The 12,896-nt window shown below is 35.7% G+C and overlaps 1 protein-coding gene across 1 annotated transcript; it reads right to left on the bottom strand.

Moving 5' to 3' along the window:
• Window positions 1–994: 994 nt before the first annotated feature.
• LOC109191866 lies at window positions 995–1,849 on the bottom strand. The gene has a single exon (XM_019342538.1). It carries the CDS (start codon window positions 1,847–1,849, stop codon window positions 995–997), a length of 855 nt encoding a protein of 284 aa, XP_019198083.1.
• Window positions 1,850–12,896: the final 11,047 nt, after the last annotated feature.

Here is a 12,896-nt window from a genome sequence, read left to right as displayed (position 1 = left end):
ATAAAAAAAAAATTTGTATATATATGTGAAATTAATATAGACGTTTGAATTCGGTAACGTTGAAACAAACGTTGTGACACAAATATTTATAACGCAGTTTCGGGCAAGCAGCCCTAATCTGCGAGGCACTTCTCAAATTGAGAATTTGCCTAAATCCACTTAAAAGCTCAATATTAAAGTACACTTTGTTTAGGGAACGGGGATTACACAATATGATTTCCTATCAAGCTATTGAGACCTAAACACTTGTACTACTTTTCAAGGGGATTTGGGTATCTCTCTCAATTACTCTCGTGCTCACAATTAGGTGCTGAAAGCGTATTTTGATGAGTTATGGAGCGGCTCCTTTTATAGGTCACGAGATGAGGTATTGGTGGGATTGGGATTGCTGATCCTCTTTGGATTAGGAATATAAATCTTAAGACACGTTTGATTAAGGATTCCTTGTTTGACTAGAATTTGACAATATGTCTTATGTCAACATTCTCTCCCTTTGTCAAATTTTAGCAAAAACCTTGATCCCCTTTTTCTTTTAATCTAGAGTTGACACGTGGAGGTGTCTGCCCCTAGATCAGTGGATCTCCCCCTTAATTTGTGGTGGTAAATGTTGGAGATCATTTTAGTACTTATGTCTGTTTCTCTTAGAAGAGAGTTTGCCTGTTGTTTGATTCTTCTAGTTGTGTCTGCTAGTTAGTGTCAAAAACACAGAGAATAAGGAGTGGTCTTGTCTATCATTCTTCTAGTTGTATCTGCTAGTTTAGCTAATTCAGTTAGCACCAAAAACACAGAAGACAAAAAGTGGTCTTTGTCTTGTTCTGCTTGTCTATCAATCTTCTGATGCACAAAAGTGGGGACAGCCAACAAAAGTGGGGACAGCCAAAAGAAGGTCTGCCTGCCTACTGGTCTGCTTTTCGGTAGGCAACACACAAAATACACAACCACCCTCTTAGTAGACAACATAGAATACATGTTTTCTCCCCCTTTTTTGCTAAAACTAGTTGTCTGGTTCTGGTGTTGAAACAGGTGTTTCAGCATCTCTTTCTTGGTTGTCTTCTTCTGATCCTTGATCTTGATTGTCTTCATTTTCTGGTTCTTGAGAGTGATCTTGGATATCTTCTCCTGTTCCTTGCTCTTGGTTTTCTTCAATTTCATCCTTTAGTACTGCCAGCCATTCTATTATTTCAGCCTTTTCTTCCTTGATGTTCATGTGTTTTCTTAAAAGATCTTTTTCTGAGGCTTCTAGTTCTGTCAGTCTGCCTTCAAAGTAAGTGATCAGTGTCTTTGAATCAAGTGGGTTATTCTTTGGGGCTGTGGATTTAAGATCATTTTGGTGGTTTCCCTTTCTTAGTTTAACAGTTGTGTTGAAGTTCTTGACAGTGGTCATGGGTCCTTGAGTCTTGAGGCCTTGTTTTGTCAGGATTGAAGAAATGAGGTTTGGAAAGATTAGGGAAGTGTTGGATTTGGTGTCTTCTGCTAAATTTGTGACTTGTGTATGAATGATGGAACCCATGTTGATTTTTACTCCTTTTCCTATTTTGTATAATAGTTCTGCTAAGGTCCATTTCACTGTGGATTCATGGAGAGAGGGCATCCAGTTTGCAAGGGCTATCTTCTGTAGGATTGCATACTTGCTGGTCAGAGAAGCTGCTTTGATTTTGTTCTTTTCAAAGCTAACATTTCCTGCTGTGAGTTCCTTGGCTACTTGTTCACTGTTTAGTTCAATCTCTTGTTCAATCTCAGATGTTCCAAGGCATCTGTTGATGATGTCTGGTGTGAAATCATAGAAATTTCCTCTTACATATACCTTTCCATACAGAGAACTGCTAGGTGTGGTGATGGTTTTTGTCATATTGCAATAGAACTCCTATATAACTTGTTCATCATAAGGTTCAATATTGGTCACTGTTCCCAGGAGTTGGTTTGTGATTAGTATTTCTTGGATCTGTTCTGGATTGTCTATCTTATCTATGGGAAGCAGTTTTTGGCTGATGATTTTCCTTTCTACTATTCTTTTCCATAGGCTTACTGCTTCTTTTCTCAGAAATGTTGTACTGTGAGGTTTTGGTAGGTATGCCAGGTCAGCACTAATACCTACTTTCTGTTTTCCCTTTTCCTTGCTGGACAGTTTATACCTTTTGGTGGTTGGTTCCTTCTTTTGCTTTTCTTTTTCCTTGGTAGTTAGCTGGGACTTCTTTTGGGCTCGGGTTCTTACTCTTTCATCACTATGAGTATCATTCTCTGCATTAGGTGTCCAGTCTTGTTCATCCTCTGTTTGTGTCCTTTTTTATTTCTTGGTTTTTGAGGGTTTAGGTGGGATATTTGGTTTTCGTTGAGGGGGTCCTGCCCGTATTGGAAAATCATTTGGCCTTTTGGCCCTGGGATCAGTCCCTTCATACGGGTCAGTCATCTTCCTCTTTCTAGGGTTTCTATTGACCCGAGGAATTGAAATTTGGGTTTCTTCGATTGGGGTTTGTTCATCATTTGTAGGACTGGGGGGACGATTCACCTCATGATTTTGAGGGTCTTCTTGTCCCTCATTATCAGTCCCCCTTGGATTTTCTTCATCTACAAAGCTAACATAGGAGCCCAGATCAGGTTCCCAGCCTCGATTTATGGCAAACCGGAGTTGTACCACTAAATCATTTGGATCAACAATCCTATTATCCCCAAAATCAGCCGCAATGGGCATGGGCATGGGGATTTCTTCACGATCTGCTAGAGAGTGATTTGGGTTACCTGGTGGGTTGCTCTGTTCTTGGGGTTCACCGAACGGTACTCTGGCTATCGGAACAGGGTTCGTTGCAACATTGGGGCTTTCTTCTTCGACACATACCGGGTTTGAGGACTCTCCGGTGCCGGTGTAGTTTGAGGTACCCTTAGTCGTTCCTTTTCGTGGTAGCTTTCCCATCCTTTGATTTCGTGTTCTTACCATGGTTCTTGTTGTGTGAAGGTTTGGGGTGAGTGAGAAGGTCACAGTTGGGTGTTTGAGTGGAGTCGGGTAAGGATGATGATTCTGAAACAAGGCTTTTGTTTTGGATGGCAATTCGGGTTTGGGTCTTTTTGTGACGGGTCGGTTCTGATTAGTGGGATTATTTGGTGGGTATGGCGTTTTGATTCTGAGACAAGGCTTTTGATTTAAATGGGAATTTGGGTTTGGGCCTTTTTGTGATGGGGCGGTATGATACAACAAACATGGGCTGGTTTTGATTAGTGGGTTTATTTGGTGAATATGGCCCATGTGTTTTTGTTTGTTTGATGTGTATCATAGGATGCATAGGCCTATTTCGGCCCTAAGCTTTGTATACCGGTTTCCATCTAATGCTTTGGTTAAAATATCTGCTAGTTGTTTTTCGGTACTTATGTGAGTAAGAATGATGATTTCATCTTCTACTAATTCCTTTATGAAGTGATGCCTGATGTCAATGTGTTTTGTCCTTGAGTGTTGAACTGGATTTTTTGAGATATCTATTGCGCTTTTATTGTCGCAATGGATTGTCATGGTTGTTTGTTGTATTCCATAGTCCTCCAGCATTTGTTTCATCCAGAGTAATTGTGTGCAACAGCTGCCTGCAGCAATGTATTCAGCTTCTGCTGTGGATAAGGAAATAGAGCTTTGTTTTTTGCTGATCCATGATACTAGGTTGGTGCCTAGGAAAAGACATCCACCTGACGTGCTTTTTCTGTCATCTATGTTACCTGCCCAGCCAGCATCACAATAGGCTAAGAGATGTTGATTGGTATCAAAAGAATACCATATTCCTAGGTCAGATGTCCCTTTAACGTATTTAATGATTGTTTTGACTGCTTTTAAGTGTTGCTCGGTTGGGTTAGCTTGGTATCTTGCACAGATCCCTACGGCAAAGCTTAGATCTGGTCTGCTAGCGGTTAAATATAGCAATCCTCCTATCATGCTTCGATATAGGGTTTGTTCAATTGGTTTTCCTTCTGAATCTCTTGATATTCTTTCTGTTGTTGGAACAGGTGTTCTGACAACTTTGCTTTCTTCTAGGCCAAACCTTCTGACTAAATTCTTGGCATATTTGCTTTGTGATATGAAGATTCCATTGTCTTGTTGTCTGATTTGTAGACCAAGAAAGTAATTTAATTCTCCTACCATGCTCATCTCAAATTCTCCTTCCATGTTTGTAATAAACTGGTTTTTGTAGGTTTTGAGTGATGATCCAAAAACTATGTCATCTACGTATATTTGGGCGATGACAATGTTTTGCCCATAGTGTTTGACAAACAAGATTTTATCCACACTTCCTCTCTTGTAGCCCTTTTTAATTAGAAAGTCAGTGAGTCGTTCATACCAGGCACGTGGTGCTTGTTTTAGGCCGTATAAGGCTTTATTCAGTTTAAACACATTTTGTGGATAGTGAGGGTCTTCAAATCCTTTTGGTTGTGCAACATAGACTTCTTCCTTTAAATATCCGTTCAAGAAGGCTGTTTTTACGTCCATTTGGTATAATTTTATCTTGAGGATGCATGCTATTGCTATGAGAAGTCTGATTGACTCTATTCTGGCTACTGGTGCGAAGGTTTCCTCAAAATCTGTTCCTTCTACTTGGGTGTATCCTTGTGCTACTAGACGGGCTTTGTTTCGTATGATGTTTCCTAGCTCATCTGTTTTATTTTTGTAAATCCATTTTGTCCCTATAATATTGGCATGTTCTGGTTTAGGAACTAACTCCCAAACATTGTGTCTTTCAAATTGTTGTAATTCCTCTTGCATGGCTTCCACCCAGAATTCATCTTTTAGGGCTTCCGTGATGTTTTTGGGTTCAATTTTCGAGGTGTAGCAGTAGTCATAGTCTCCTTCTTCCATTTTTTGATAGTCTCGTTTCTTTCCTCTAGTCCTGATCCCTTCATTTAGTCCTCCTATGATGTTCTCTATTGGATGATTTTTCTGTACCCTGGTTTCATCAGTGGTGTGGATTTCTTCTCTTTCTTCCAGGTCTACAGCTTCTTCTTTTTCTAATCATTCCGGTTCTGATTTCTGGTTGTGTGGTGTTGGAACTGCTGTTTCAACACCAGTTATCTCTTCATCATTTTTTAGGAGATCTTCTGTTGTGTCATTGACCACAACATTGATAGACTCCATGACAGTGTTTGTCCTAAGGTTATATACTCGGTATGTCCGGCTGTTTGAGGAGTACCCTAGGAAGATTCCTTCATCTCCTTTGATATCAAACTTTCCCAATGGTTCTCTATCTTTTAGAATATAACATTTGCTTCCAAACACATGTGTGTGTTTTAAATTCGGTGTTCTTCCTTTCCAAATTTGATATGGTGTCATGTTGATTTCTTTTCGAATGAATACTCGGTTTATCAAGTAGCATGCTGTGTTAACTGCTTCTGCCCAGAATCTTGATGGAAGTCTTTTGTGATTTAAGAGGACTCTTGCCATTTCTTGGATGGTTCGATTCTTTCGTTCAACTACCCCATTTTGTTGTGGTGTTTTTGGTGCGGAGAACTCATGATGAATTCCATTTTCTGTGCAGTATTCTTTGAATTTTGTATTCTCAAACTCTCTTCCATGATCACTTCTTAGGCGAATAATTTTTCCTATTTTTCCCTCTTTTTCATTTTGAATTTTGATAATGAGGGTTTTGAATGTTGCAAATGCTTCAGATTTTTCTCTAAGGAAGTTGACCCATGTGAATCTTGAGTAGTCATCAACTGTTACATAGACATATCTTTTTCCCCCTATGCTTTATGTTTGAGTTGGTCCAAACAGGTCCATGTGTAGTAGTTCTAGAATTCTAGAGGTATATATTCCTGAGGTTTTCTTATGGGCTGTTCGGGTTATTTTGTTTTCAAGGCATGCATCACATTTTTTGTTATCATCTATGTCAAGTGTTGGAACTCCTCGATAGGCTCCCTTCTTTAAACCCTTTTTCATGTCATGAAAGTTTATGTGACCCATTCGTTGGTGCCATAGCTGTGTTTGATTGACGGTTGTCTGTAGGCAAGACAGATCACCATCCCATGTGTAGCATTTATTTGTGGATTTTCTTCCGATCATAACACATTCATGATTATGATTGAGAACATTGCAACTATCTTTTGTGAATTCCACTTTAAGTTCATCTTCACATAGTTGACTTATACTAATCAGGTTTGCTTTTAACCCTTGTACTAGGAAGACTTTTGACAGTTTTGGCAGTCCATGTACACTCAGGATTCCATTTGCAATAATTTTTCCTTTTCCTCCATCTCCAAAGGTAACATATCCTTCATCTTTATAGTGTATGTTCTCTAAATTCTCTGGATTTCCAGTCATATGTCTGGAACATCCACTGTCAAAATACCATATATCTTGGTCTTTGTTTGTTTTGGAAGTGTATGCAACATTTTGGTCTTTTCTTACCCAGATTTTCTTGCTGTTATTTCTGTTGTGTGGTGGCCATGCCCTGCTGTTTTGTCTGTAGTAATGGTCGTTTTGTCTTTTGTAGCAATGTGCTTTGATGTGTCCTAGTTTGTGACAATAGTAGCACCTTATTCTTCTTCGATGTCGGAAGTGCTGTTGCGACACTTCCTGTATTTCAGGTTGGTTATTCTCATTGGTGTCCGTGCTTGGGGTCTCGGGTCTTTCGGTAAGCTCCTTAATTTCTTGTAGCAGTTTTGTTTCTCTGTACTTGAGGTCACGGAGTTCGTTCTGGGCTTCTTTGTATTGTTTCTCTATTCGTTCCTTTTCATTCTTTAAATAGTGATTATCTTCCATGAGTTCTAGATTTTTCTTGATGATTTGCTCCCATTTGGCATTTAGTTGAGTGTATGCCTCCAGTAACTCTTGCATGTCATCACTATTGTTGTCTTCATGACTAGCAGTGAATGCTACGAAGTTCGTGTTGTTGTCATCTTCTTCACTATCTGAGTCATCGCTCAAGGTTGTTATATATGTTTTATTTTTCCTTTTCAAGTATGTAGCACATTCTGATTGAATGTGTCCAAAGCCTTTGCATTCATAGCATTGTATTCCTTCAGTAATTGCATTATCTCTTTTCCTTGGATTGGATGGTTTCTGACTTGTAGAATTTACTTGGTTGTTTGTGAAACTTTTATTCCTGGATTTGTTGAACTTCTTGAGAACTCGGTTAAATTTCTTTGTTAGAAGTGCAATTGACTGTTCCATGGTTTCTGAATCAGTTTCTGGGTTCTCTTCTTGTTTGGATTGTAATGTTATTCCTTTACCATTGTTTTTCTGACCTTGTAGCATCTCCAGTTCATAGGTTTGAAGATTTCCTATTAAGTCACTTAGTTTGTATGTATTCAGATCTTTATGTTCTTGAATAGCGGTGACCTTCATTTGGAATCTTCCGAGTAGTGAGCGTAGAACCTTTTTGACGACCCTATGTTCGGGTATAGGTTCGCCTAGATTGAATGCATCTCCGGATATACTTAAGACTCTGGCACTGAATTGGGTGATGCTTTCTTCCTCTCCCATTTTCAGGTTTTCAAATTCGGTTTGTATCATCTGAAGCTTAGATTGTCTTACAGTTGTGTTTCCCTCATGATGATCGCACAGTATACTCCACGCAATTTTGGCTATGCGTGTTGATGCAATTAGTTTAAAAGTGTCTTCGCTCACTGCTCCATATATTGCATTCATAGCCTTTGAGTTAAAGTTATATTCAGTTTTCTCTTCTTCGCTCCAATCAGTTCTAGGTTTAGCATTCCCTTTATCATCAACCGGAGTTTTCCATTCGTTTTCTATTGCATTCCAGACGCCTTCTCCTTGTGCTAGAATGTATATCTGCATTCGAGCTTTCCAGTAGGAGAAGTTTGTGCCAAGTAGAGCCGGGGGTCTATTGTTTGAAAGACCTTCTCTTGGGAACTCCATTTGGATCCTGCTGGTAACTTGAGCAGACCCGCTCTGATACCAATTGAAATTAATATAGACGTTTGAATTCGGTAACGTTGAAACAGACGTTGTGACACAAATATTTATAACGCAGTTTCGGGCAAGCAGCCCTAATCTGCGAGGCACTTCTCAAATTGAGAATTTGCCTAAATCCACTTAAAAGCTCAATATTAAAGTACACTTTGTTTAGGGAACGGGGATTACACAATATGATTTCCTATCAAGCTATTGAGACCTAAACACTTGTACTACTTTTCAAGGGGATTTGGGTATCTCTCTCAATTACTCTCGTGCTCACAATTAGGTGCTGAAAGCGTATTTTGATGAGTTGTGGAGCGGCTCCTTTTATAGGTCACGAGATGAGGTATTGGTGGGATTGGGATTGCTGATCCTCTTTGGATTAGGAATATAAATCTTAAGACACGTTTGATTAAAGATTCCTTGTTTGACTAGAATTTGACAATATGTCTTATGTCAACAATATGTTACTGGAATATAGTTATGTAAAGATATATATTTAAAAATGAAAAATAGAATACAATCATTTAGTATCCACAATTTATAAGGAAAATTTTGTAATTAAAGATGGAAAAGGTCTTGCAATACGAGATGGAAATATAAGGTTTAGCCGAGATAGAAAGAATATTAATCGAGATGGAAATTAATAATTTTTACACCAAATGTTATTTTATACTAAGAATATAAGGATTGTGTAAATTATAAGGTTTAGCCGATATGGAAAAATATTAATCTCGGTTATATATTTTATCAAATGTAAAGTTGTTGGAAATATAAAAAAAAAAAAATTGTATATATATGTTACTGGAAATATAGTTATGTAAAGATATATATTTACAAATGGAAAATTGAATAGAATTGTTTAGTATCCACAATTTATAAGGAAAATTGTGTAGTTAAAGATGGAAATGGTCTTGCAATATGTATGATTATGAATGATTCAAAAGAAATTAATTATGACTGATTTTGTAGCACATATTTATCCAAAATTATGGGATCTCATTACAATACCTATATATAAAGATGTGTAGTTATGTATAGAATGTATAAGGATGATTTGCTTAAAGATGGAAAACAAATTAGACCAATTGGAAAAGGGAATGAATATTAATAATTTACTCAAAATTAAATATGATCCCAAGATATAATTCACTGAACACTGATATTTAAAATCTCTAAAGTTTCAGCACCGGATGCGTATATCTACACATTGACTATTAATTGGACAATTATTTGCTCGAATTCAAGCAATGATAACATCAGAAAATGCAACTGATACAACTCAAGTCTTCAATTGCATTATATAATATTCAATGTAATAATTTATCAATTGTTATGCTATGGAACCGTGTACACCTTGCAAGGTGGACACTGTTCTATTTTCATAATTACTGAACGCTATGTTCATAATTATAAAACGCAATGTTCATAACTTTTGAACTTCATATTCACAATTATTGAACTCTATATTGACAATTACAGAACTCTATGTTCATAATTACTGAACTCTATGTTCATAGTTATAAAACTCTATGTTCATAATTTTTGAACTTCATATTCACAATTATTGAACTTTATATTCACAATTACAAAACTCTATGTTCATAATTATAGAACTCTATGTTCATAATAATAGAACTCTATTTTCACAATTATAACAATTTTGGGCAAGGTAGACACGATTTTACAGCATAATTTGACATAATTTATATAATTATATATTGATCTAAATATTATTAAAATATTTTAACAAATTCATTTCGTGCATCCTAACGAAAATATTAGTTATTGTCAATACAATTCACTACACTTCTCATGACCATGATCCAATGTCTTCGTTAAGATGAAGATGTCATGCCCTAGTGTATTCATCAAATGACGTTAACGTGCCAATTGCTATTTCTGTCATCCTTTTAATTAATAACTACCTATACATAGTACATACAGTTAATGGACAAAGACACCATATTAGTGTTTTTTTTTTTTTTTTTTTTTTTTTTTTTTTTTTTTTTTAATGCAAACGACACCACATTAGTTTTAACCCTCATAATAAGTGGATGCCAAGTTAGTAACTTTTAGTAGGCTATCGAATGCATGGTAATTTGCTAAAATGGTGATGTGTAATAGTGCTCTATGTAATTGATGACTCATCATATTATGATTACCTATTCTAATCTCCTTATGATTTCTTTTATATATATTCTTTAAGTTTGTACATTTGTTATTAGTTCATTCAATACAGTTTTACACAGTTCTCATATGGTATCAATTAAGCTATGATTTTTTTTTTTTTTTTTTTGTCTTTGTTCCAATGGCTGACAGATCTGTTAACTCATCCGATGGCCGCTATCACGTCTTCCGCTAGCATGGTTGTTAATTCGCTTTCTACTTCTCACCACTTTATCAGTATTAAGCTCACTCATAAAAATTACATGTTTTGAAAGACTCAAGTCTTACCGTTTCTGGACGGTCACGGCCTCATGTCGTTTGTCGATGGGAGCCATTCGTGTCCGGCCCCATTCCTCCCCGCCGTCGACGGCGCCACGCCGGAATCCAACCCCTTGTAGACTTGTACTTTTTAAAATTATCACGTTATTTAAAAGTTTAAATAATAATATAAGTATGAGTGTTCCTAGTCAAATTAATCAAACAGTTAGTTTGGTAAGTATAAAGTTTTAAATTTGATTTTTTATGCGAGTTATCTATTAGTCTTCTTATAGTTCTTTGTCGATTAGGGAACCAAATCTTCTTGATTTAAGCTAACTAATTATAAACAGCATAGACCAGGACTATGTGGTCCAATGGTACCCGGGTTGGACTTCCATTTGGAAGGTTGTGAGTTCAAGCCTCAGTGGAGGAATTATTAGCTCTTTGTGTTTCAGTAGGTTGAGAAAGTATATGAACAGATACTACAATGTAATAGAGCTAGTAGCATTCAAAAAAAAAAAATTATAAACAGCATAGGCTAATTTACCGTCTTATAGTTATTTGTTGGTAATCCAAGTTTGAGCTAACCGCACATTTGAGTAGTGGTTAAAATTTTTTCTAAAAATAACCAAAGTAAAATATATTCATGTGCAGATCGGAGCTAGTTGAACCTCTTTTGGATTTTTTTTTTTTTTTTGAAAGTGGTTGTCTACAGTCTACACGCTAACAACCCCCTCCCCCCTCCCTCCCTCCCCATGAAAAGTCTACCATTATTTACCAAAAAAAGACAAAAAAAAAAAAAAGAAAAAAAAAAGGAAGAAGTTATGTTGCGTAAATTGCAGTAGGACAGTAATAATGTTTAAGAGATCAAAGTGTATTGATGATGCTGGAGTTTAGTAATATAAATAAATAAATAAATATATAACTAAATAATAATAATAATAATAATAATAATAATCATAATCATAATCATAATCATCGTAGAATTTTAAGTATTAGTTTTGATACTGAAATAGGTGAAAAGTTATGATATACATGATATGAAACATTAAAGAGTTACTATTATCGAATTTTAGAAACGTGTTTTCACAAATTTACAAAAACTCCATGAAACATTTTATGGTTGTTTTTTTAATTTAAAAAAAAATTGAAAAACAAACATATTTCTTAAAAAATTGTAAACAATTAGTATTTATAAGTATTAGAAGATATTATTTGTAAACACAAATTTATATTTATAATATTCGTACATTTTTCTCACTTTTTATATTATGTTTTCCAATTTCCATTTTCGTGTAACCTAGACAAAAAGTCTTCTTTTTTTTTTTTTTTTTTGAAAACAAAGTCTTGAATTCAAATTTTCACATGTTTGGTATAGTATCTTGTGTTTTCCCTATTTCATATTTTTGTGTAACTTTTGCAAAAAGTCTTGATTTCGAATTTACAGGTGTTTGGTACCTCATGTTTTCTCTGTTTTCTATTTTTGTGCAATTTAAACCAAAAGTACCTTAGAATTCAAATTTTACACTCTACCCGGACAAAAGAATATACCCATAAAAAACAAATGAGTAACCATCTAGTCTTTAATGAGAGTGAATGATTCATAAATAAACTTAGGGTGTGTTTGGTTGACAGGTTTAGCACTAAGGTTTAGCACTAAGGTATGGATATGAAAGTGATTGTTATTGTTTAGTTGACTGGTTTTTAAAACACTACTATGAGTTTGGACAATAGTTATGCTGTGAAACCGTGTTCACCATGCGCATGATGCACACGGGATAGATTCATAATTTCTAAGCTGTAGTTTCATAATTTCTATACTGTAGATTCATAATTTCTGTAGTGTAGATTCATAATATCTGTACTGTGAAGACGAAATAATGCGATTGCGAAGAGAGAAACGTCGTTAACAACAAATGAAAAACAAAATTATGAATCTACAGCATAGAAATTATGGATATACCCATGTGTTCACCATGCGCATGGTGAACACGTTTTCACAGCATAATTTGCGGGGTTTGGAATACCCCATTAATGGAGAAACCCATTCCCTTATGACCTTATGTTATAAGAGTTTCATCCCATTATTAATCCTTAGCCTAATCATTCTCATTCCACCCTACTATCAAACATACAAAATATTTTCATCAAAACCCATTACTATTACCAAGTATTTGATACTCATCCCAATTCCGATTCTTATGTGCGAACCAAACACACAATTAATAATGTGAATTACGTGATGGAATTTTGAAGATACAATTAATAATGTGAATTACGTGATGGAATTTTGAAGATATTTCATAATTGAAACCACCTCAACTAACCTATATTAATTTGAAGATCAAATCAGTGGTGCTATCAGATCAAATTAATACGGGGAAAGGCCAACACCACGTAGTGATGAGTGTTAGAAGGAGAGACACCATGACATTATATTTTTTTAAGGTTTATCCACATTGCAATTAGTAGGAAAGTTAGGGCTCATTTACTAACAGGAAATTTTTTCCAACTTTCTGAAAAATTAGAGAATTGGAGAATAGAAAATAGAGAACATGTGTACTAGCATAATTTTTCATTTTGA

The sequence above is a fragment of the Ipomoea nil genome, unplaced genomic scaffold, assembly GCF_001879475.1.
Source record: "Ipomoea nil cultivar Tokyo-kokei standard unplaced genomic scaffold, Asagao_1.1 scaffold1721, whole genome shotgun sequence".
Classification (NCBI taxonomy): Eukaryota; Viridiplantae; Streptophyta; class Magnoliopsida; order Solanales; family Convolvulaceae; genus Ipomoea; species Ipomoea nil.
The sequence above is the reverse complement of the archived record's forward strand: the minus strand, read 5'-3'. Positions and strand labels throughout refer to the sequence as shown.

Excerpts from the sequence above, each read along its gene's own strand:
- LOC109191866 (XM_019342538.1), bottom strand. The coding sequence starts at position 1,849 with ATGACAAAAACCATCACCACACCTAGCAGTTCTCTGTATGGAAAGGTA.